Consider the following 25481-nt stretch of genomic DNA (forward strand, 5'->3'; position numbering starts at 1 on the left):
AGACTTGCGGTATAGAAGTATGGGGTAAGCTAAATTGTCTGTACTGTATTTGTGTGAATGAGTGTGTATGGGTGTTTCCCAGTGATGGGTTGCATCTGGAAGGGCTCCGCTGCATAAAACCTATGCTGGATATGTTGGCGGTTCATTCTACTGTGGTGACCCCTGATTAATAAAGGGACTAAGCCGAAAAGAAAATGAATTTTTATATTCATATTTATTCATATTAGCCATGAACTAAACATGTTACCAACATCTTACACATGCTAGAAAATGCTAGTTACTCAACAACTCAGGCATGCTAGCAGTAAATCATAATTGAAACATGTTAACAATGTTACATGTTAGAAACATTGCATAGTCTGTTAAACATGCTAGTAAGTTGTTAAAAAAGCAGTGTACTAAATCATGACAGAAACTCATGCCATTAGGGATTTAAATAATTTTATTTCTTCAATTTTTGTCATAAAATAAAAATCTATTATTTTGACCCATTCAATGTGTTTTGCCTTTACTGGATTTTGTCAGTTTAATATTTAGCTTTAATTTATAATTTAGTTTTTCCTAAATTTAGTGCATTAGCAAACTTTATTTTTATTTTATTATTATTATTATTATTATTATTATTATTATTATTATTATTATTATTATTAGTGATTTGACGTTGTGCGCCGAGGCTTCGAAGCATGTATCAAAAAAACGATACATCCCACAGTAAAGCAGTGTACAGGAGCTTGATTCGTTTTTCCATCATCACGTGATCAGTGATGTCCGAAGTTTAATTTTCACCTATACCCACGTGACTGCTTTGAATTTTGATTCAAAGGTTTAAACACCCCCATGGGTTAGTAAAGTGTATAAACAGAAATTAGGCGTCGATTACATACATTTCTAATGTTTCAAAGCACTGCACTGGTCCCAAACACCAGTAATTAAAATAAATTCAATAGTAATTTATAGTAAAAAGGTTTTGAAGCATACTAAAGTGCATTAGCGTATTTTTTTACAACTATTTTTAAAGAAATCCACTGCATATCCTAGTATAGTGTTTAATGGAGGCCAGCTGGCGAGTGCAACTAGAAAGCATTACTCACATAGCCCCCTCCTTAGAGCATTTGCTTCCCATGCAGGAATTGCTGGTTCGATCCCTGCTTGGAATAGGACTATGATAAATAATATGATAAATGTTAGTACTTTTGAATACCTTGGATTTAACTACAGTCATCGGTTGTGTAAAGTAACAAACCTTATGTGTAAAAACTAGAGTAATTTGTTTATATTACTGTTGTTGTATTACTACATGAATGAATTGGTCAGTTGTGAACATTTGACATTATTGCAACACAGTGCTTTCCCACACTCTAACCAGAAGAGGTCCTCATCGAGCACTGATTTAGAAAGCTTCAAGTAACGAATCTTTTTCCTGATACAATTGAGTCGAGCGCTTCATTGGTTAAAAAAAACTTCATTTCACCATCACTAATTATTATTATGATTATTATTATTATTATTGACATTTTCATCATTTATTTATGTTGTATTTTAATTTAATAATTTATTTTATACAATTTTATAAAATAATATATAAATTATTATTAATTTATAATTTGTTACAACCAGCTCAAAGTTGCAACATTATAGAGACAATACGGACCAGGTAAATTGAAAAGAGAAATTATTTATTAACAAAAAGTATAATTACATTTTTCCTAAAGCAATAAAAGTCGGTATAAATGGAAGTCAGTAATGAAAAGCAAATGCATGGTAGTGAACTTAGCTCATGATCCAAAATAAACTTAAATAAATCAAAAATGCCAGGCAGGGACATCCTCAGAAAGAATGTTGGATTCTTTATAGGCACCACATAATGGGTCTCAGGTGAGATGACCCACCCACCAATCTGCAATCATGCTCTGAAAATCACAAAACACAAACAAACAGGTCTCACATGGGACCTAACACTCATGCTATCAGGGTGTTAAATCATTTTTTTCTTCACTTTTTGTCATAAAAGAATAATCTACTATTTGACCCATTCAATGTGTTTTGGCTATACTGGATTTTGTAATTTTAATATTTAGCTTTAATTTATAATTTAGTTTGTCCTAAATTTAGTGCATCAGCAAACTTTATTTTATTTTATTATAGACATTTTCATCATTTATTTATGTTGTATTTTAATTAGCAGAGAAATATTAACAAATAAATGTAAAAACAACAACACTGCTGCATACCAAATAGTATTAACACAGCCAGCCTCATACCATCTTTGCTCCATTTTGGTTTTATTCACAGAGAGTTGTTTTGCAGACCAGTCAGGTGTCAGAATGCAGAGTTTGTGTTCGCTTTCCCCAGTATGATCAGTCAAAACAACATTCAGCTTGAAAAGAAAACTGCTGTCATTCAACGAAATAATAAATTGTATCATCACAATTTAATGGCCTAAAAATCCCACATAATCAGACACCAGAATTATTGATCATAACACTCACACTGTCATACCGACACCTGCAGTATAATTCAACTTCATTACAGCTGTGGATTACTCAAAAAAGAATGATTTTTTTTGTATGCAAAGATCTTGTGTTGATAACAAAAACTTCCATGAACCTCATAGAGTTGAAAGCAAAGGAAAGGAAGAGAAGCTTGTGGATACGATTTTTATATATTCATATTAGTTTTAAATTGGTCATAGAAACTTACCCAAAGCAGAAATTAATATAAAATCGCAATTACTTGATAAATACAGTTTAGCAGTATTGTAGTTAAAGGAAAATCCAAAGACATTGAACAAATCTGGGGTGTTGGGGGCGTCGGGATGAGTCTATTCAACAGAGACCAAAATTACACATTTTGATTAACATGACACAAGCAATTTATAATGCAGGAAACAGCAAAGAATTGTACGTATTCATTTTGCATGGATGTACCAAAGCATTTGGAACTTGTTCAAATAAATTATGCACAAGTGACACAATGATTTGAAGATTGAACAGCTCTTGAGAATTTCTATTCTGTTCTGATCTGAGAAATGCACCAAAGCGACTGAGAAAAACTGTGAAAGCATGTAAGCAGTCTCAGCTTGCATGTGCACTCAGTCTGCAGACAGACCCTTCACATTAGCTTCCCTGACTTCTTATAAGTCTCAGTTCCGGTAGGTGTCGCTGTAGTAATATATAATAATTATGCTGTGATTTACACATGCGGCCGTTAGAGTGCGCTAAAGAGTTACTTAACAGCTTAAAATGCCTCTGGTGGAAAACAGGGTTTTGTTTGTACATCATTTATATTCTACAATATAAGTCAGTATTATTCCTATGTGAATTTTAATCATTTGTCAGATGCTTTTATATAAAATTACATACAGATAGAACAATAGAAATAATCAAAGCAACAAAAGAGTAAAATAATAGTGAGAGATAAAGAGAGAAATTAGATTGTTTTATTTTTCTATAAGAGAAAATAGACATTATTAATGGTAGAAGAGTTAAGTAAAGTAAGCAGACAGACAGAATAGTTAATAATAGTAGCATTAAGAATAGTTAATTAAGAATAGTTAATAATTACAACAATAACAGAATAGTTAATAATTACAACAATAACAGAATAGTTAATAATTACAACAATAACAGAATAGTTAATAATTTGGTATTAGAAAGACAGCAAGTTATTATTGATTTAAAAAAAAAAGGTGTAATAGAATAGAAAGTGTTAGTATTAGAGCACTACTATAATTAATACAGATTTAAGTGAAACTTATTTATGTCCATTCACAACTCAAAAATTCAAAACTCAAAAGTCCATGAACGAAGAAAGGACAATGTATTTCCTTTCGCCATCACCACTTATGAATGTTGTTTGCATTTATGTGTGCAAGGTTACCATAGAAAGTTGTTTGACTTTTATTAGTGTCGTGATTCAAGTTTATTCACAGCGTCACACACATGCATTAGTCAGAATGTCTTTTATTGTTAATTGAGTTCTTATTAGTTTTGCTGTAAAAACAATACAATAAAAAGAGAATTGTAATTGTATTTTCAAGAGGAATCTGATTTCCAGTGACGGTTATAAGTTTTTAAACCGTAAAATATTATTAAAGGGAGACAGCTGGAGAGGTTTTTTTAGTCAAAAAGCCCTCGCAGGCCATAGGTAGACCCACACGAGATCTGCGCGCACAGAAATCCACAGATTTCCACAGATTTTTAGCTCATTATTGAGTCTATGTATTTACTTGTGTAAATGTGTGTACATTTATATTTATTCAGTTTTTTTATTAATTTCACTAATATTATTGTGATATGATAATAGTAATATTAAAATGTTCATATGATTAATTTACAATTCAGTTTGTAAAGTAATATTTTTATATTATTAAATTTATTTTTATTCTTTTAATAGATAAATTATATGAGAGACTTGCTTTGTTTAACAAATAAGTTGATCTAATTGGATTTGCATTGTAACATTAAAGTTCAAAATGTATTATTGTTTTATTTCATATATTAAGTTTATAGTTATGATACTCCTATAATCATTCCGCATAAATCCGCAGATTTTTTTACAAAATTCTCTGCAGAAATAACAAAAACTGTTCGCAGATTTTGTCTGGCCCTTTTAGTAGTTTAGTACATATACATATATACATATATATATATATATATATATATATATATATATATATATATATATATATATATATATATATATATATATATATATATATATATATATATATATATATATATATATATACACACACACACACACATACACACATGCATATGTGTATATGTGTATATATATATATATATATATATATATATATATATATATATATATATATATATATATATATATATATATATATATATATATATATACTCATATATATATATATATATATATATATACATATATACACATATACACATATATAGAATGAAAATAAATTATATTTTAATAAACTTTAAAAAATATATATTTAATGTTTTTTCATGTTATTACCTGATTTTAACTTAGCTCCAGTCTTTAACATAATAAATTGATACATTTATGTTGTTTTCAGGTACTTCCAAAGCTCCAGTCTTGGGCAGTGGCTTCCACACCAGCCTGGGAAAAGAATCACGAGCTCAGACACTCCAGAATGGTAGGTGCACCTTTATACTCAGCAACTAAAATTAACATTCACAATTAATATTAACACTCAATGTCTGGTGAGTTAATAATGAAACAGGGCAGCTAAGTGGCTAGCACAGTTATCTCACAGCAAGAAGGTCGCTGGTTTGAGTCCCACCTAAACCAGGAGACCTTTCTGTGTGGAGTTTGCCTGTTCTTCCTGTGTTTGCATGGATTTTCTCTGGAAGCTCTGTTTTGTTCTTTTTATTTTAGTAAACTGACTAGGAAGACCTACATTTACTGATAGATTACATAGGATACAGATTTACTGGTCAGACAAACTAAGTAAAGTAGGTAAACTAAGCACAGTATTTATATAACTCTAAACAAAACAGCTATTCCTCTTGTATTTGAAGAATTTACCCAAAGGTGTCTGAGTAATACCCTTCCCCCCCTATAATATCAATAATCAAATATCCCCTATATAATATCAAAATGTATAGCATCATGTGATAATGTATTTTAATTTACTTTGAAACAGCAGTGCACAAGGTTGAATTAGATGAATCGCTAGTGTCGATGCAAATTCATATATATTTATTGTATTAATATTTGTTAATAGTGTGACCGATCCTGTAGTCATGGTTCATATAAAAGACTGTGGTGAAACTGACTGCTGAAAGTGTCCCTGTGGTCACAAACACAAGACTGCATTCATTATTAAAGGCGTCCCGTGTAGCAGCGGTTATGTAATTGTGCTGTCATTCAGAGAGAGGTCACCGCAGAACTGCCTGATAATCCAAAGGCATGTGCAGTGTGAAAAATACTCTGGGATTAGACAGGTCTGCAGTGGGTAACGCAGTGTTGGCACACAGTGGGTCTAGAATAGAGGGATTATGCTCTTAAAAGCTTTCAGAGTTATTTTTGGCCTCTGTCTGCCAACACGACACTTGACACTGCAGCTTCTGGGATCCAGGGTTGGTGGACGAAAAATCCAGCATCCTCTTTAACATCTGTGGCTCTGATTGTGTTAACTCTGTAGCGTAGGCTAATTTAAGACTTTTCATACATGTTTTGTTTTAGTGTTATTGTGTGATACTATAGCAGTACTAAAAGCTTTAATTTGTTGCTGCTTTTTTATTTGAGTTTTACTCGTTTTGTTGTGTTTGTGTTTTTATTTTCTGAGATACACACACAGACACACAGATATATATGCGATATGGTGCAGCACGGTGGTGCAGTGGGTAGCACAATTGCCTCATATCAAGAAGATCGCTGGTTTGAGCCTCAGCTGGGTCAGTTGCCATTTCTGTGTGGAGTTTGCATGTTATCCCCGTGTTCGTGTGGGTTTCCTCAGGGTGCTCCGGTTTCCCCCACAGTCCAAAGACATGTGGTATAGGTGAATTGGAAAAGCTAAATTGTCTGTAGTGTATGTGTGGTTGTTTCCCAGTGTTGGGTTGTGGCTGGAAGGGTATCCGCTGTGTAAAATATATGCTTGGTAGGTTGGCGGTTCATTCCGCTGTGGTGAACCCAGATTAATAAAGGGACTAAGCCAAAAAGAAAATAAATGATTGAATATGTGATATGGCTGTATATATTAGGCAATGGTGGGAGACGTACATTGGCTCGAGGCTGCAGGCAGAGTGTCTTAGTGTCCTACCAGTGATGATATACAGCCATATCCCAATGCTACGAGTGTATTGCGTTTATACAAAAGTTCGACAGCATAATTGTGTATATAAAAAAGAAAAGTCTCAAAACATTTTTGTGAGAGGAACTACTTTCTTCCGCCATTCATTCACACCTGCAGCTGACGTCACAACAGCAGAAACCGTTGCTACTTCACCAACGTCATTTTAGAGTTAGTATTTGAATAATTCTCTAGCATAATGTCTAAAGTGATGACAAAACAGGTGATTTTACTTACATTTGAAGATTATAAGGCTGAACGACATGAAATGCCATCAGTCTACAAGAGCTGTCCTAGTATTTTTCTGTCGCAATCTGGAGATCACAATAATTAACCCTTTTTTATTTTTGTCGTTTGGTTATTTTTGTAAATCAAATAGAACTAAAAAAAAGGTATAAAAACCTTATAAAATTAAAAAAAAAAAAAAAAAAAAAAAAAAAAGGTATAAAATATTTTTTTCCATAAACAACCTACGGTCTTATTTAAAAAAAAGTATGTTATATTATATTAATGTTCAATATAAATGTTAGCATAATTTCATAATTTCACATCTGTCACATCCACAATGCAAAGGTGTCACATCCACAACGAAGCTTTTTCCTCATAAATGCAAAAACATTAACTAAAATAAAGTCAATCATGTTTGTTTTATAGTGAGCCAACTCTTATACTTATGATTAGCATTATTTGTTTGGGGTTGTGCAGTTTAATTCACAGAATTTCTACAAAGTGTGTTGTGTACTGCAAACTCGCATACTTTTTGGTTACATCAATAACGCATGTTTCTTTTTCTCATATAAAGTATAAAACATGTTTACAGATTGATATTTTTATGATCACTTAACTCATTGTTAATTGTTCTGGAAAATATAAACAAACGTTTCAATATATTGTTAACATAAACTTTCACTGTGAATTTATGTTTTGAGTTTTTACTACAAATGTCACATCCATAATGCTGGAATTGCTCATATATATATATATATATATATATATATATATATATATATATATATATATATATATATAGACAGTTGAAGTTGTAATTATTAGCCCCCCTGTTTATTTTTTCCCCAATTTCTGTTAAACGTAGAGGACGTTTTTTCCAACACATTTCTAAACATTATAGTTTTAATAACTCATTTCTAATAACTGATTTCTTTTATCTTTGCCATGATGACAGTAAATAATATTTGACTAGATATTTTTCAAGACAATTCTATACAGATTAAAGTGACATTTAAAGGCTTAACTAGGTTAATTAGGTTAACTAGGCGGGTTAGGGTAATTAGGCAAGTTAAATTATAACGATGGTTTGTTCTGTAAACTATTGAAAAAAGAAATAGCTTAAAGGGGCTAATAATTTTAACCCTAAAATGTTTTTAAAAAAAATAAAAACTGCATTTTATTCTAGCCAAAATAAAACAAATACGTCTTTCTCCAGAAGAAAAAATATTATCAGACATACTGTAAAAATTTCTTTGCTCTGATAAACATAATTTAGGAAATATTTAAAAAAGAAAAAAAATCAAAGAGGGGGTGGGGGGTGCTTATTAATTCTGACTTCAATTGTATATGAAGTCCGTCAATCAATCAAACTTATTATTATAAGTTGAATAATAGATATTTCTGTATTAATCATTTTAAAATATTTTACAGTTTTTATATACCTGAAAGGAAAAATATGTAAAACCTTTGTCATTCGCATATTTTAAAAACTTTTCTAAACTGTAAATCAATGAATCAATCATTGTTTGTCTTCTGTTTTCCAAGACTAGTTAAAAAAATTGAAAAAGCCAGAAATCATTTAAAATTCTCTTTTTTCCCCAACAAACTTTCTGCAGAAAGAAAAAGTTTGCCGTGTCTATGCATCTGCTGGCCTCATTATCACAAATCTGCACATTTATAAGACAGACTGATGAAAGTCTTTGTTTCTTATAAACACGTCAACATGTGCGGTTTCAAGCATAATGAATGCCTGCAACATGTCAAACTCATCAACTCCATCACATCTGTCCAGCAAAGCAGCTTTCCTTCTTTGACACTGTGAAGCGGCTTACGGTAACTCATTCCCATTGTTTACAACTGAGGAGAATTTCACCGTCTGGGTGAACAAGGTCTTTAGCTAAATGATGTGTTAAGTAAACACAAATCCACCAGATAGCCTACTGGACTGTGTTTTTTCAGTGTGTATTTTAATATGCAGAACACATCCAAGCCCACAGTGGGATTTTAGGGCTGACTGATTTATTCAATGTGTCCAATGAATTACAGCACAGCTTGTTTTGAGATTGTCTGTAAAAGAGTTAATGTATGAGCGAATGTAAAAGAAGGACAAACAGGGATGTGGTTTGGTACTGAATTAAATACATTTTTAAGACGCTATTATATCCACAATTTTCCACACATCTGACTTCTGTGCATCAAATTATGGGAGTTTGTGAAACTTCCATTCAAAAAACTGAAACAAATCACTTCACATAATAAAATTAATAGGCTGTGCTACAAATAATCCTTTTCTGAGGTTATGATATTTTTATGATAAGCTTGGTATTTTAATGTGGCATTCTGGATCTATCAAAACCATTATCAAAATCAAATCTGAGGACAAAGCTCTTTTTTGGGGGGGAGGGTGGGGGGTTGTTTCCGTTTTTCTTTTTGTTTTCTCTACTGTACAGTAATACTCTATAATACCAGTACATACTCATAATATGTTTGTACTTTGTAATACTGCTGTAGAATGACTATTTTGAGTTTTGGGGGTTGTTAATGGATTGCAGAAAAATTATTTGTTGATTCTAATAAGTTTTATAATCCATTCTAAGGTTCTAATCCATTTTATATTTTATGAATGATATAATTCATGCAAAACATTACTGGGCTAAAGGAAAAGGTGGATAATAATTATTGATATACTAACACATATATACATATATACTAACACAAAAAATTAAACAATTTATAATTTATCAGACAGATATTATTCTATTATGTTAAGACAAATCACAGAAAATAACAGCATATCATTTTTGTGTGAATAAATTTGTTCAAATAATGTATGTGGTAGGTAGCGCTGTCGCCTCACAGCAAGAAGGTCTCTGGTTCGAGCCTCGGCTGGGCCAGTTGGCATTTCTGTGTGGAGTATGCATGTTCTCCCTGCGTTCGTGTGGGTTTCCTCCAGGTGCTCCGGTTTTCCCCACAGTCCAAAGACATGGGGTACAGGTGAATTGGGTAGGCTAAATTGTGCATAGTGTATGAGTATGAATGAGTGTGTGTGTGGATGTTTCCTAGAGATGGGTTGCGACTGGAAGGGCATCTAACAAATGCTGGATAAGTTGGCGGTTCATCAATCTGGGCGACCCCAGATTAATAAAGGGACTAATCCGACAAGAAAATGAATGAATGAATGTATGTGGTAATTATAGGTGGTTTTTCTCAACATAGTACAATTACCAGCTGCACGGTGGCGCAGTGGGTGGCATGATCGCCTCACAACAAGAAGGTTGCTGGTTCGAGCCTCGGCTGGGTCAGTTGGCATTTCTGTGTGAAGTTTGCTTGTTCGTGTGGGTTTCCTGTGGGTTCATCTGGTTGTTGAAACCACTTATGGATATTTTACTCCTCCTAAAATGTAAAAAATAAATGTGAGAGAGTCATTCATTCATTCAACTTAGTTCCTTATTGTTCAGGAATCTGCACAGCGGAATGAACCACCAATGATCCCAGCATATGTTTGATGCAGTGGATGCTCTTTCAGCTGCAACCCAGTACTGGGAAACACCCATACACTCTCACATTTACACACACATTCATACACTACGGCCAATAGTTTATCCAATTCACCTATAGCGCATGTCTTTGGACTGTGGGGGAAACCGGAGCACCTGGAGGAAACCCACATCAACACAGGGAGAACATAAAACTCCACCCAGAAATGCCAACTGACCCAGCTGGGTGGTTCGGGTGGTTCGAAAGACCCACCCCCCACTGATAAAAGGTCCAGAACTTGTCCCATACATGAGCTCATTTGTTTTATCTCAACTGCCTATGCCATCATAAATTGTGAAGGCTAAACAAAAGGCTAGAAACAAAATCATAGAATCGTACGCAAGTAAAGTAATCTTTTACTACAAGAGATTTTTATTTTGAACCTTGCACCTTATTCTTGAAAGAAAACAAAATAACTATAAAAAGGATAAAGCACCAAAAGCAGCTCATATTGAAGTTATTTTTTTATACTAATTAGGCTATTTTTGTTACCCATGAACTTTCGAAAAAAAAATTTTACAAATAAATTGGAAAAATCCAGAAGCTCTACATTATTTATATTAATGTTTTAATTTTTTATCATTTTAATCAGCCAAATTCTGACTGAGTAAAGTTGAATGTGCTGGCCAGTTTGCTATTTGCCCAATAAAAGACAATAGGCTACAGTTTTTTTAATTAAAACATTAACAGTCTCCTTTTTTCCTAATGATATATAATGTAATAAATTAATATTTTTAAAGAATAATCATATTTCTTTATTCTTAATATTTAGCAAATGTTTTTAGTACTTCAAAAAGTGTGGTTATGATGACCATCCGACAAGCTAATCCAGCTGAATACAGCGCTTAAAATGTCGCTAAAATGCAGTATTTAAACCTCATAATTAGATAGAAATTAAGGTGAATAACTGCAATAATGTCCACTTTTTGAAAAAAAAGAACCACACCTTTCGCTAGGCTGGCTACGGGCCTGAATATTTGTCTCGAATGCATTTCAGAGGATATTTACAACTGCTCTTATCATGATCGAATACCTATCTGATCAGAAAAAAATGCATGAAGTGACAAGGTGTAAACAACCCATATTGATTGCAAAAAAAGACCGCTTGCAATAGCAAACATGTCGTGGTGTGCGATAGGATGCCAAAATTTTACCGTACACCACACTGCTTTTAATGCCAACCGCAGACGTCTTTAGCTAACGGTCATCATAAGAGCTGAATGGAGTGAGATGCTGGACTCTGCAGTTCTCATTTTATGTCAGATAGGTTCACGCTATGCTGAATCATACACATTACTTGTTTTTGATAGCAGCAATGATTTCAGCAAAAACAGTAAAATATGGTGAATTTAACTGCAGACACTGAATGCTTAGAATGAAATGTAAAAGTGTAAGTTCACATACCTGCTGTACAGGTGCAGTTCGCTGTCAGAATGCAGTTGTTTTGCTTGTTAATGATTACCCAGACCTTGTACAGTTCCGTCTTCTTTCCTTGTCTTTGGCTAGGCAGAACCTCGGTTTTTAGCACTACAAAGTTTTGAATCTGGTAATCATGGAGCATTATTTTTTGCACATGACCACACAGAACAATATTGTAGGCCTTTAACTTCTCTCTTGTAAAATCACTTGGAATTTCAATGAGATAGTTGTATATTTCGGGCTGGATGCTTGGCCATTTTATCTTGTCCAATATCCATTGGGAAGGTGTTACTGCAAATGGACGTGTCAGATGAATGCCGCTCACTTTTACGTTAATTTTGCCAAATAACTGTGCTTATCACTGGGTGACAATCTGTTATAATACGCTGAAAGCATTCTGTAAATAATATATATATAATATGTAATCAATATAACTTATCTCTAATACGGCAACAAACTCTGTTAATGCTAGCGCTCCTGTTTTTTTTATGCAACCTAGTTGCGCGGACATCCTGAATGTTTACAAACCGTTAATTTGTCTATAGGAGAAATGACTGGGAATAATGAATGGCAGAAAACGGTCAAACTACTTGTGTGTCCATGACTATACAGACAAAGCAGAATAATATAATAAAAAATATCAGTTTGCAGCATCAAGCAGCATAACGAGCTGTTTTTAACGTCTAAAAATGAATGGAAGGGAATGAGACCAGAAGTCTCGAGCCAAAGAGATTAAGAGAATAAGATCAATATGAGATCTGTGACTCAATTGATTGTGAACACCTGAAATGACTGAGTATGCAAGCACCAAGAGACAATGAATCATTACACTGATCATGGCTCATAGCCGAAACATTTCTCTCTTTATCTCCTGATGTATATTTAATATATTACTCAGTGCAAATCTTATTTGTTATTTGCCATTTGAAGAAAATCCGACCATTCCACTCTTCCTACCTGGAAAATTGGATTTATATTTAATTAAACAACAATTTGTCCAAAAATATAAATTCTAATATTAGGAATACCCACCATTGCTTTTGAAATAGAATAAGGCAGATATATAAAAAAATATTCTCCCAAAAATTAAAAAATGGGATTTCGGAGCAGACTGATTTATTCTGTGTCCGATGAATTACAGCACAGCTTTTCTGAGATTGTCTGTAAAAAAGTTAATGTACGAGCGACTGTGAAAGAAGAGGGAACAGGTCTGTGGCCTCACACGGGATGTGAAACAGCTGTCTTTCTGGCTGTTTTGGCTTCCAGGCTCCATTAAAAGTCTGTCTGGCTGTGCAGTGTTCTCATGACATCAGTGCTACTGGAAAAGCAAACACCTGCATGTGAAGTCATGCCTCGGTCTGTACGAACGTGTGTGTTTGCTCAATCAGATGTGTTTGTGTGTGTCGTGTGTCTAGGGAAACGGCAGATCCACAACCTCGGCAGTCAACTTCAGCTCAACCAGCACTGCCTGGACACGGCCTTTAATTTCTTCAAGATGGTGGTGAGCAAGCACTTGACGCGAGGGCGAAAGATGACACACGTGATTGCCGCCTGCCTCTACCTGGTGTGCAGGACAGAAGGAACGCCACGTATCCTTCACACAATGATCCACAGGATGTGAAACCCAAGTCACGCTCTTTGTGAATGGTAATGCAAGGAGAAAAGGATGCATATTGAGCTCATTTTGGGTACAGGATTATTCAAGCCATTCAAGTTTATTTGTATCGCTCTTTTCACAATAATCATTGTTCCAAAGTAGCTTTACAAAAGGTGCGTGTGATTATATTACAATCAAAATCATAAAAAGTCATGGTGTGAGTTGGGTGAATAGTTTAGCTATCAAGTGTAGACATAGGTAATCCGCAGTTATACAGTATAATGTATGTTTGCAGCATATATACAGTTAATTATTTACACTTTAAAAATATTCTTGTGGTTTTAAATTTTTTGTCGAATTAAATAAACTTTTCTAGACATCTCAACTTACATCAATCAAACTGACTTTAAATATCATTCATTCATGAATTTTTTTTCGGCTTAGTCCCTTTATTAATCCGGGGTCGCCACAGCGGAATGAACCGCCAACTTATCCAGCATTTGTTTTATGCAGCGGATGCTCTTCCAGCCGCAACCCATCTCTTGGAAACAACCATACACACTCACTCACACTTATACACTACTGACAATTTAGCCTTCCCAATTCACCTGTACCGCATGTCTTTGGACTGTGGGGGAAACCAGTGCACCTGGAGGAAACCCACACGAACGCAGGGAGAACATAGAAACGCCAACTGACCCAACCGAGGCTCGAACCAGCGACCTTCTTACTGTGAGGCGACAGCACTACTATTTTATTTTTTACTTAGTCGCTTTATTAATTTGAGGTCGCCACAGCAGAATGAACCGCCAACTTATCCAGCATATGTATAGGATGCCCTTCCAGCTTTATCCCATCACTGGGAAACATCCATACACTGTCATTCACACACAGACACTATGGAGAAATTTAGCTTACCCAATTCACCTATACCACATGTCTTTGGACTGTGGGGGAAACCGGAGCACCCGAAGGAAACCCACATGATCACGGGGAAAACATGCAAACTCCACACAGAAACGCCAACTGACCCAGCCAAGGCTCAAACCAGCGACCTACTTGCTGTGAGGCAACAACGCTGCCCACTGCGCCACCATGTTGCCATTATTAAATCATAAAAATATTAAATTATATTATATAACTTAAGTAGTTGAAACCTGATTAACCTATCAAAACAAGCTAAAGCAACATAACAATGTTTGTTGTCTTGACTTATTGTCATTACATTTACAGTGTACAGTATATACAGTTGAAGTCAGAATTATTACCCCCCTTTGATTTTGTTTTCTTTTTAAAATGTTTTCCAAATGATGTTTAAAAGAGAAAGGAAATTTTCAGAGTATGTCTGATAATATTTTTCCTTCTGGAGAAAGTTTTATTTGTTTTATTTTGGCTAGAATAAAAGCAGTTTTTAATATTTTAAAAAACATTTTAAGGTCAAAATTATTAGCCCCCTTAAGCTATATTTTTTCGATAGTCTACAGAACAAACTATCGTTATACAATAACTTGCCTAATTAACCTAACCTGCCTAGTTAACATAATTACCCATAATTAAGCCTTTAAATGTCACTTTAAGCTGTATAGAAGTGTCTTGAAAAATATCTAGTCAAATATTATTCACTGTCATCATGGCAAAGATAAAATAAATCAGTTATTGTTATTATTATGTTTAGAAATTTGTTGAAAAAATCTCCTCTCCGTTAAACAACATTGGGGAAAAAAACAAACAGGGGGTCTAATAATTCTGACTTCAACTGTATGTACTTTTTCAAAAAGATGATATCTATTTGTATCTTTGTAACATTGAGTTTTAGTGTGTTTATAAGAATGGATCTGGTGCATATGAAGTGTAAAGCCTCATTCACACTAACAGCGACTTTGTAGATGCTTTTCACTCTGGGTGGCAATTGAAGTTGCTAGGGAGCAATCCCACCTTGAGGTTGCTTAGTTAATTAATGATTAATTAATGATAATCACTAACAGCAAAGGGGTTTTCTTGGCGTTATAAGTAAACATTGTGGAGGAAAAACAATAAATACAACTTGAATTAGTACGTAAATTGTTTAATTACAGAAATAAACAAGAAAAAAGCATATGGTCTGTCATTTTGGCTATTTATCTGCAGCAAATGTCAGTTTGTGTAGGTCTACAGCACGGACAATACAACCTACTGCTGCATGAACTGAGAGAGGATCATGTAAGCTCTACTGATGGATGTATTAGCTGCGGCTCACAAACTTCGCTATTCATTTGCATAAAATTGCATTGCTTGACTCGACCACATCCTGTGACCAATAGTTACAATAGTCAGAGATAGCCAGAAGACTCTCTATTAAAATGAATGATCGATTTTCTCTTTTTCACTGTATGTCTCTAGTGGCTTAAAGAGAGAATTTATGACAGGTGGTTTGTCAAAACGCAACAATAATAATTAAACAATAGATAATGGAAGTGTTTATTAATATTGTACATTTAGCAAGCTTGTAGTAGTGAGAAAATAGTGTTAATATTTTACCTCTCAGATAATTTTGAATGAGTAACAGTTTTGTAGAATAACCGCATGCCGACACCAGTACAGAAGGTCAAGTCACCTTTTTAATTGCATCAACGAAGCTTAACAGAGATACAAATAAAAAATAATGAAGTCAATTAAACTAAATTCAAACTAAATTTTGTAGTTCATTTGTAGTCTTTTTTTTATTTTAAAACAATTAAAACCATCTTGCTGACAAATGCCATGATTTACCCATTCATCTTGAATGAAGAACAGGATAGTTCAGTTTAAGGGGCATCAGTAGACAGTAAAATGGCACTTGCATTGGGCTCGAATCTTAATATGAAAGCCAATATACTTTTCCTTGAATTAAAGTGTTTGGTAAATGCATGATTTAAATTTTGAGAATTTAATTTCAACTTTAATAGACAGCAAGAATTAAATAAATGATCAAATGAATTTCTGGTAGTAAACATACTGACTCACAAGACTACATACATATATTTATATTTATATATATATATATATATATATATATATATATATATATATATATATATATATATATATATATATATATATATATATATATATATATATTTTTTTTTTTTACGTTAATGTTTTGTTTTTCAATATAACATTTATTTTTAAAAAAATTTAACACTCATTCTGACACATACTTATTAAAATATTTGAAAGAACAAGTAATTATACTAATTGTAAATATTTTTATGAATAAAAAAATAGTGAGTGGTTAGGATAGAATTACGACATATATAGTTTATATACCCATATATAAACCTGGTATATAAACTGTTGTCGTGCTGAATGACATTTTAGTGGGTGTCTTCTGTAAATCGTTGTAAAAATGTACTGCATAACAGCCATCATATTCTGCTTTTAGGACTATTATATTAAATGGAACATTAAATGAAACCAAGCTGGAACTACATAGAAACTAGTCTCTGTATCAGTCCATACTTTCCCCAGGGAAAGCCCAGTTCAGAGTCTGCAGGGATTGTGTCAGGATGTGAAAACAATAGTGCTACAATATGCTGTCAAAAGAGGATAGAAAGGAAGAGGAAGAGCATTTACTGCACCTTTAGGGATCCCAGAGGATGTTTCAGAGTAAATCATGGAAAGCAGTCCAGCGAGTCACTTTTTCAGTCACTCCTACACAGATTTTCATCCTACTTGTGAACAAAAGCTGTTAAAGAACACCTGTTTGACATAAAATGTATTCCAAATTTTATTGTATAGTCTTAAGTAAAATTTTGAAGCAGTAATTAAAAGTGACATGATGAAAATCTGACCTTTTTCTGTTTAAATGCTATAATCTAATAATAGTAATCAATTAAACTGTAAATTTTAGTATTTCCTACCATTATAAATAAGAATAAGGCAATATATATATATTTATTTTTAAAGGCCAACACATTAGAACAGATCAGTGACATGCTATTAATAAACTTGACAAAACAACACTATAAATGTATATTGGTAACTGTATATGTATGGTTCAGTCTAGAAGTTGTATTCTTTTCCTCTCCATCCTTTTCTTACTCTAATTTGAACAAGCATTTTTTTAATCCATAACTGACATTTTGGCTGTGTGAGATTTGTTTGTTTTGTTGTTTCTGGAATGTCAGAATAGCCTGTAAAAGCTCCGCCCCCTTCTCTGAAAAGCAGCAGCTCATTTGCATTTAAAGTGACTCACAAAAATAACGTTTTTTGCTTACATCAAAATGGTGCCAAATCTGACAAGCTATAATAAATTATCCGTGAGGTATTTTAGGCTGAAACTTCACAGATAAATTCTAGGGATATCAGAAATTGACACTACATCCTTTTAAAATTGGGCATAACATGTCCACTTTAAAGAAAGTAGCATTCCCCTGCTCTACATTGTAGGATTGTTGTTCCATCAAGTTGTCATAATTATGTTCTCAAATGATGTGCGTTTGAGACTCACCACACCTGCGTTTCAAAACTACAAGATAGAGTTACAATACTGCTGTCTCTATGTCTCACAAACAGACACACTCCGGCAAGGTCTGCTTGAGTCACACCCAGATCTGCACTCTGCTTTTGTGTGCATGGCATCATGACTGACTGGGACTTGCAGTGCTGTTTAGAGTTGCCAGAGGAGAATAGATAGGAGTCTCTGGGTGGGGCGCTTTCAGCCGCATGCAAAAAAAAAATGGACCTTCACGCTACAACGCAGATACAAAGAGGTCATTTTTACAGACTGCCAAACCCATTCATTTATCTTATGTGTGTTTGTGATAAGATCAAATGACAGAATTATTCAGACATGTGATATTTTTAAATTGTAGTAGATTTATTATTTATTGTAAGTAATATTTTTTAACATTAGGTATTTTTTTAAAGATGTGTCCCCGGACCAAAAATACATTGTATTTTTATTTCATGCCAAAAATCATTAAGTAAAGAACATCTTCCGAGAAGTTTTTTTTGTAAATTTCCCTCCATAAAATACATAAATATATAACCCATAATATATACACACACATACATAAACATATATATATATATATATATATATATATATATATATATATATATATATATATATATATATATATATATATATATATATATATATATATATAAAACTCTATTTTTGATTAGTAATGTACCCAGCTAAGCACTTCATTCAGACAACTTTAAAGGCATTTTTCTTACTATTTCTCTCTTTTTGAACTCTTTGATTCCAAATATTCAAATATTTCCATTTCGGCCAAATATTGTCCTATACTAACTTACAGACATAAGTGGAAAGCTTATTTCAGCTTTCATGTGATGGGTGAAATCATGTTCTCTTGTTATTCAATGTGGGCCGTCACAGTGGTGCAGTGGGTAGCACAATTGCCTCACAGCATGAAGGTCGCTTAGCATTTCTGTGTGGAGTTTGCATGTTCTCCTAATGCTCCAGTTTCCCCACACAAGTCCAAAGACATGCGGTACAGGTGAATTGGGTAAGCTAAATTGTCCATAGTGTATGAGAGTGAATGAGAATGTATGGGTGTTTCCCAGTAATGGGTTGCAGCTGGAAGGGCATCCTCTGCGTAAAACATATGCTGGATAAGTTGGCGGATCATTCCGCTGTGGCGACCCCAGATTTATAAAGGGACTAAGCCTAAAAGAAAATGAATGAATGAATGAATGAATGAATGTTATTCAATGTAACATTTGTTTAAACAACAGAAATTAAACACTTATTCTGAGACAGAATTATTAAAATATATGGAAGAACAAGTAATTATGGTGGCTTGAAAAGCCAGCATATTGTTATCTATCTTAAACTTATTATTATTCTTCTTCTTCTTCTTCTTCTTCTTCTTCTGAGACTAATTTCTAAGTGTATCTCCTCCTAGGCCTTTCAAGCTACATACTTCAAACTTTCGTCAAACCTTCAAACTGGTCTGACTCGGGTTGCTATATCTTTTCTAACTGATCCGACCTTGGGTTTTCCGAAAAACGACCCAGAAAAATCCCAAAAGTCCCATTGACTTAACATTGGGTCAAACTTTGTGAGCTCATAACTCTGCATCAGACTGTCCTACAGACTTCTAACTGGACTCATTTAACTCAGTCTAGCCAGCAGCCAATAACTGATGACTTTTTAACTTACTAGCCACTCCCTAGCAACCACTTACAGCACCCTAGCAACTGTCCCATAGACTTCCATTGTAAAAGACTCCCATTTACTTAACATTGGATCAACCTTTGTGAGCTCATAACTCTACATCAGACTGTCCTACAGACTAGAGTCTGGCCTCATTCAACTCAGTCTAGCCAGCAGCCAATAACTGATGACTTTTTAACTTACTAGCCACTCCCTAGCAACCACTTACAGCACCCTAGCAACTGTCCCATAGACTTCCATTGTAAAAGACTCCCATTTACTTAACATTGGATCAACCTTTGTGAGCTCATAACTCTGCATCAGACTGTCCTACAGACTAGAGTCTGGCCTCATTCAACTCAGTCTAGCCAGCAGCCAATCACTGATTACCTTTAAACTTACTAGCCACTCCCTAGCAACCAATTTCAGCACCCTAGCAACTGTCACAGAGACTGTAACTAGCTATTCTAACACACGCTAACAGTTTTAACATCCTACTGACATGCTAATCTTGCTAGAAAGGTGCTAGCAACACAATAGCGACATGCTAGTCATGCTAGTAACATGCTAATTCATGCTAGAATCATGCTAACAACATGCTAATTCATGCTAGAAACAAGCTGATTCATGCTAGAATCATGCTAGTAACATGCTAGTTACGTGCTAACTAATGCTAGAATCATGCTAGTTACATGCTAATTCATGCTAGAAACATGCTAATTCATGCTAGAATCATGCTAACTTCATGCTAGAAACATGCTAGTAACATGCTAATTCATGCTAGAAACATGCTAGTAACATGCTAGAATCATGCTAGTAACATGCTAATTCATGCTAGAAACATGCTAGTAACATGCTAATTCATGCTAGAATCATGCTAGTAACATGCTAATCCATGCTAGAATCATGCTAGTAACATGCTAATTCATGCTAGAATCATGCTAGTAACATGCTAATTCATGCTAGAATCATGCTAATAACATGCTAATTCATGCTAGAATTATGCTAGTAACATGCTAATTCATGCTAGAATCATGCTAGTAATATGCTAATTCATGCTAGAATCATGCTAGTAACATGCTAATTCATGCTAGAAACATGCTAGTAACATGCTAATTCATGCTAGAATCATGCTAGTAACATGCTAATTCATGCTAGAATCATGCTAATAACATGCTAATTCATGCTAGACATGCTAGTAACATGCTAATTAATGCTAGAAACATGTTAGTAACATGCTAATTCATGCTAGAATCATGCTAGTAACATGCTAATTCATGCTAGAAACATGCTAGTAACATGCTAATTCATGCTAGAATCATGCTAGTAACATGCTAATTCATGCTAGAATCATGCTAATAACATGCTAATTCATGCTAGAAACATGCTAGTAACATGCTAATTCATGCTAGAATCATGCTAGTTACATGCTAATCCATGCTAGTAACATGCTAATTCATGCTAGAATCATGGTAGTAACATGCTAATTCATGCTAGAATCATGCTAATAACATGCTAATTCATGCTAGAATCATGCTAATAACATGCTAATTCATGCTAGAATCATGCTAATAACATGCTAATTCATGCTAGAATCATGCTAGTTACATGCTAATTCATGGTAGAATCATGCTAGTAACATGCTAATTCATGCTAGTAACATGCTAGTAACATGCTAGAATCATGCTAGAAACATGCTAATTCATGCTAACAACATGCTAATTCATGCTAGAAACATGCTAGTAACATGCTAATTCATGCTAGAATCATGCTAGTTACATGCTAATTTATGTTGAAATCATGCTAGTTACTTGCTAATTCATGCTAGTAACATGCTAATTCAGACTCGGCTTTTCAAGCCACCATAAAGTTTGTCCTCAAACTTTAATATCTAGTTATACTTGATCTTGTATGTATGATCTATAAATGCTCCAATTTCCCCCACAGTCCAAAGACATGTGGTACAAGTGAATTTGGTAGGCTAAATTGTCCGTATATGTGTGTGAATGAGAATGTATGGGTGTTTCCAGGGGATGGGTTGCTGCGTAGAACATGTGCTGGAAAAGTCGGTGGTGCTTTCCGTTGGGAATAAGCCGGAAAAAAAAAATCAATGAATGAATGATTTATAAATACATTTAAAAAAATGACACTTATGACTGGCTTCGTGGTCCATGGTCACACATATCGAAATAGTAGAGATTTTAAAGGGCACATAGATTACCACTTTTTCCAGATTTAATATAAGTCTTTTGTGTCTCCAGAATGTGTCTCTGACCAGCAGGTAGCGGTTTTTGTGTACTGCGCCTTTAAGGCTAGTCAGTCATGCCCACCTTTTCCACGTGCCTGTCAGTGTCAGAAGATCTCACGTAACGTTTGTGAGAAATACTACAGTGAGAACTTTACCAATGAGTATTTGATGCATTTGTTGTGGAGTTGCAACGATGAGTCACACACAATGTCATTACAAAGTTCACGCACACACACAGATGCACACACACATAGCGCAGAAACGCACACACACACAGACAGTGCGCGTGTTTAGCTTTGCACTCGTTTTGCACGCAAATGTGACAGGATACAGGTTAATCTCCACTGCTGTATGGATATCTGTTATGTTAATGTACAAAATAAACCTGATTTAACATCCACAAGCTGGGATTGAAGCAGCGTCTTTTATAATTGTTCTGACATGCGGCTGTGCTGATGAAGTAAATCTGAAGTAAATCGCTGTAATTCATTACACACGTGCACTGTTTTAAAACATTTTAAACTTGTGAAACTCACTCTTGATCACATTTGATGATGATTGATGATCCTAGCAAACTGAACACACCTTTTATTCCCGGCTGCTTTGCGCTCGTCCTCTCTTGTTGATATGATTATACACGTGACTACCGGACATGTTAATATGCAGCTGCCAATCAATTCAGTGGGCGGGGGGACCGCACTTCTACATCAAGTTGCGGTCGGTCTCAAAACGGCTCCAATTGGTCCACCGTTTTTATGTTGTTAAATTGAATAAAAAGGACTGGGTGTGTTTATTTCACCCCAATATGACGGTCTATACACTATACCTACACAAATGTCTGTCCAAACAGCTTGAAAAGTAGATTTTTCACCAAAGGTGCCCTTTAAGAAATAAATAAAAACAAAATAAGTCTCAGATAAAACACTATCTACAATTACTTTATAAAATTATTAACTTGAAAGTTAAAGTTTCTTTAAAACAATCCAATTATCCAATTTCAGCATGTTTTTTTTTTGTAATTTCTAGATGTTTACCAATGTATTATAATTATGTGGGTGTCTGTGTTTATGTGTGTAAATACACATCTGTTTAGACTATGTTATTTAAGGTGAAGATTGACTGTTGTTCTGGAAACATTGATTATTTGAGCTTCATTGAACTAATCTGTCAGTGGTTGTGCTGACAGATCATCATTTCAGAGGCTCATTGCTCTGAGATTGTGTGTTTATTTTTTTTTCCATTTCTTACATAAATACTCAATTTCAATGGCAATGAGCTCTTCCAGTACATTCTTCTTATACAACGTCTTTGAAAGAAAAAGATGTTTTTTTTTGTAGTATAATTTCTTTGCCGTGCATGCCTCAGCAAACAGATTAAATTTAAATATAACTAGATCGGTATCTGTCAAGTCAGAAAACACATCAGATAGTACAGCACCTGCTGCTAGAACAGCTGCAGTATCCTACGGGATTCGGAGACTCCTGTGGGGTCGCAAGGGAATGTTAGTGGATCTGTGGATGTTTGTAGAAAATGCATATAAAGTAAAACAATTTAAAGTAATGAATGACAGATGACAAGAAAAGTCCTGGGACATTTGAACGTTGGACAGAGGAGTGTCTTAGAGTCAAAAGCACTTAGGTATTTTCAGAAATCATGATGCTGGTTTGTTAATAATTAAAGTATAGTGATATAACCAGTATAGACATTTGGTGTTTACTTGGTGATTCAGAAAATAATAATAATAATAACAATATATTATAATAAAAAAAAACAATGGGATTATAATGTTCTCAGAATACAAAAGAATATTTAAAAATTCCATAAACATTAATAGCAAGCAAGGTGATATCATTTTGCATGCTTGTACACTGTAAAAATATCTGTGAATGTTTTTGTGATTGATTAATGTTTTCCATTTATTTAGGGTTATAAATTGCATTATAGGACATTGATTTCATGTTCTGTCTACATTTGAAGTACTTTACACTACCTGACAAATGTCTTGTCGTCAATCCCAAATAATAACTTGACTTCTAGTTAGCAGAAGGGAGATTTTTTCAACTAATCATCTGTTGAACTGCATCCAAATCATCACAAATACTGCAGAAGACATATTGGAACCCACATAGACCCAAGATTTAAATCAGAAATGAGTCAAGTTTGGTGAAGGAAAAAATCATGGTTTGGGGTTACATTCAGTGTGCAAGAGATCTGCAGAGTGGATGGCAACATCAACAGTCCGAGGTATCAAGACATTTGAGCTGCCCACATTACAAACCTCATGAGAGGGCAAATTCTTCAGCAGGATAGCGCTCCTTCTCATACTTCAGCCTCCACACCAAAGTTCCTGAAAGCAAAAAAGGCAAGGTGCTCCAAGATTGGCCAGCCCAGTCCCCAGAAATGAACATTATTGAGCATGTCTGGGGTAAGATGGAGGAAGCATTGAAGATGAAGTCTTGATGAACTGCAAGAACGCTTTGCCATCCAGATGATTTTATTAATAAGTGATTTGAGTCATTGCACAGATATATGAATGCAGTCCTCCAAGCTCATGAGAGTCATACACAATATGAATTCTTTTTCCACTGTACCATGACTTTATATTCTATACTGTACATTATTTCTAAGCAATGTCAGACCTTACTGTCCTAATTAAATAATTAAAAATCAGAGCATGATCATATTTTATTTTGGTAAAATAAGCATGACCTAGAGGCCTTTGCCTTTCATATAAGCTACTTTTGATACCAAATGATCAACTAGAAGTCAAGTTATTATTTGCTGTTCCTTAAACATGGATAGGTGACAAGACTTTTGTAGTGTAGTAAGACTATTTTTAATGTAGTGTACAATTTAACAGTTTACCATTATAGCAGTTTGAAACAATACATTATATTAAGAAGTAATTTAAATCGAATTAAGTTTGTAAAATTATAGAAATTATCACCAGTTTTTGTACAGCTTCTAATTCAGAAAATATATCACTTCAAACTATTAAAAATGTCAATAAATGCCACTTTTTCAAACTTATCAACATTAAAAGTTGTTAAAGAGAAGACTAAGATCTCATAATGCAATTCAAAAGCAGAAATAAATGTAGAAAAAAACATGAATCACAAAATACAAAAAAAAGTTAATTTACAGTGTATCAGCATTTTCAAACAGATCCCTGTTTAAATAAAACACAAATTTGTCAGTGGTTCATATCTGATCTTGTAGCATTTAAGAGGAAAGACTGTTATCAATATCAGTGATGTCAGTCATAGAAGTATAAATACTCACTGTCTTTCATGCCAGACCATAATTAAGGCCGTCAGACTCCTGATAAAGTGGGATTAGATTGTCGTGTAGTGATGCTAATCTCTTTGCTAAAGGGAGCATTAGTCACCATAGAGACATGTGCCTCAGGTGTGTATGTGTGCTCACCACTCAGGTGAGCTGTAACAGATGGTCAGGGTCAATCCCTTGCAGAGATAAAGAGATCCTACCCGAAGCCCATTGATGT

At 34.1% G+C, this 25481-nt stretch overlaps 1 protein-coding gene across 1 annotated transcript in view; it reads left to right on the plus strand.

The window, feature by feature from the left end:
- Window positions 1-25481, plus strand: part of brf1b (BRF1 RNA polymerase III transcription initiation factor subunit b) — a 131061-nt gene that overhangs the window by 3232 nt on the left and 102348 nt on the right. The window contains exons 3-4 of the mRNA XM_056480989.1: window positions 5063-5143; window positions 13402-13575. Of these exons, the coding sequence (XP_056336964.1) occupies window positions 5063-5143; window positions 13402-13575 (255 nt within the window). The remainder of the gene's footprint in view (window positions 1-5062; window positions 5144-13401; window positions 13576-25481) is intronic.

Source organism: Danio aesculapii, chromosome 20 (assembly GCF_903798145.1).
Source record: "Danio aesculapii chromosome 20, fDanAes4.1, whole genome shotgun sequence".
NCBI classification, from domain to species: domain Eukaryota; kingdom Metazoa; phylum Chordata; class Actinopteri; order Cypriniformes; family Danionidae; genus Danio; species Danio aesculapii.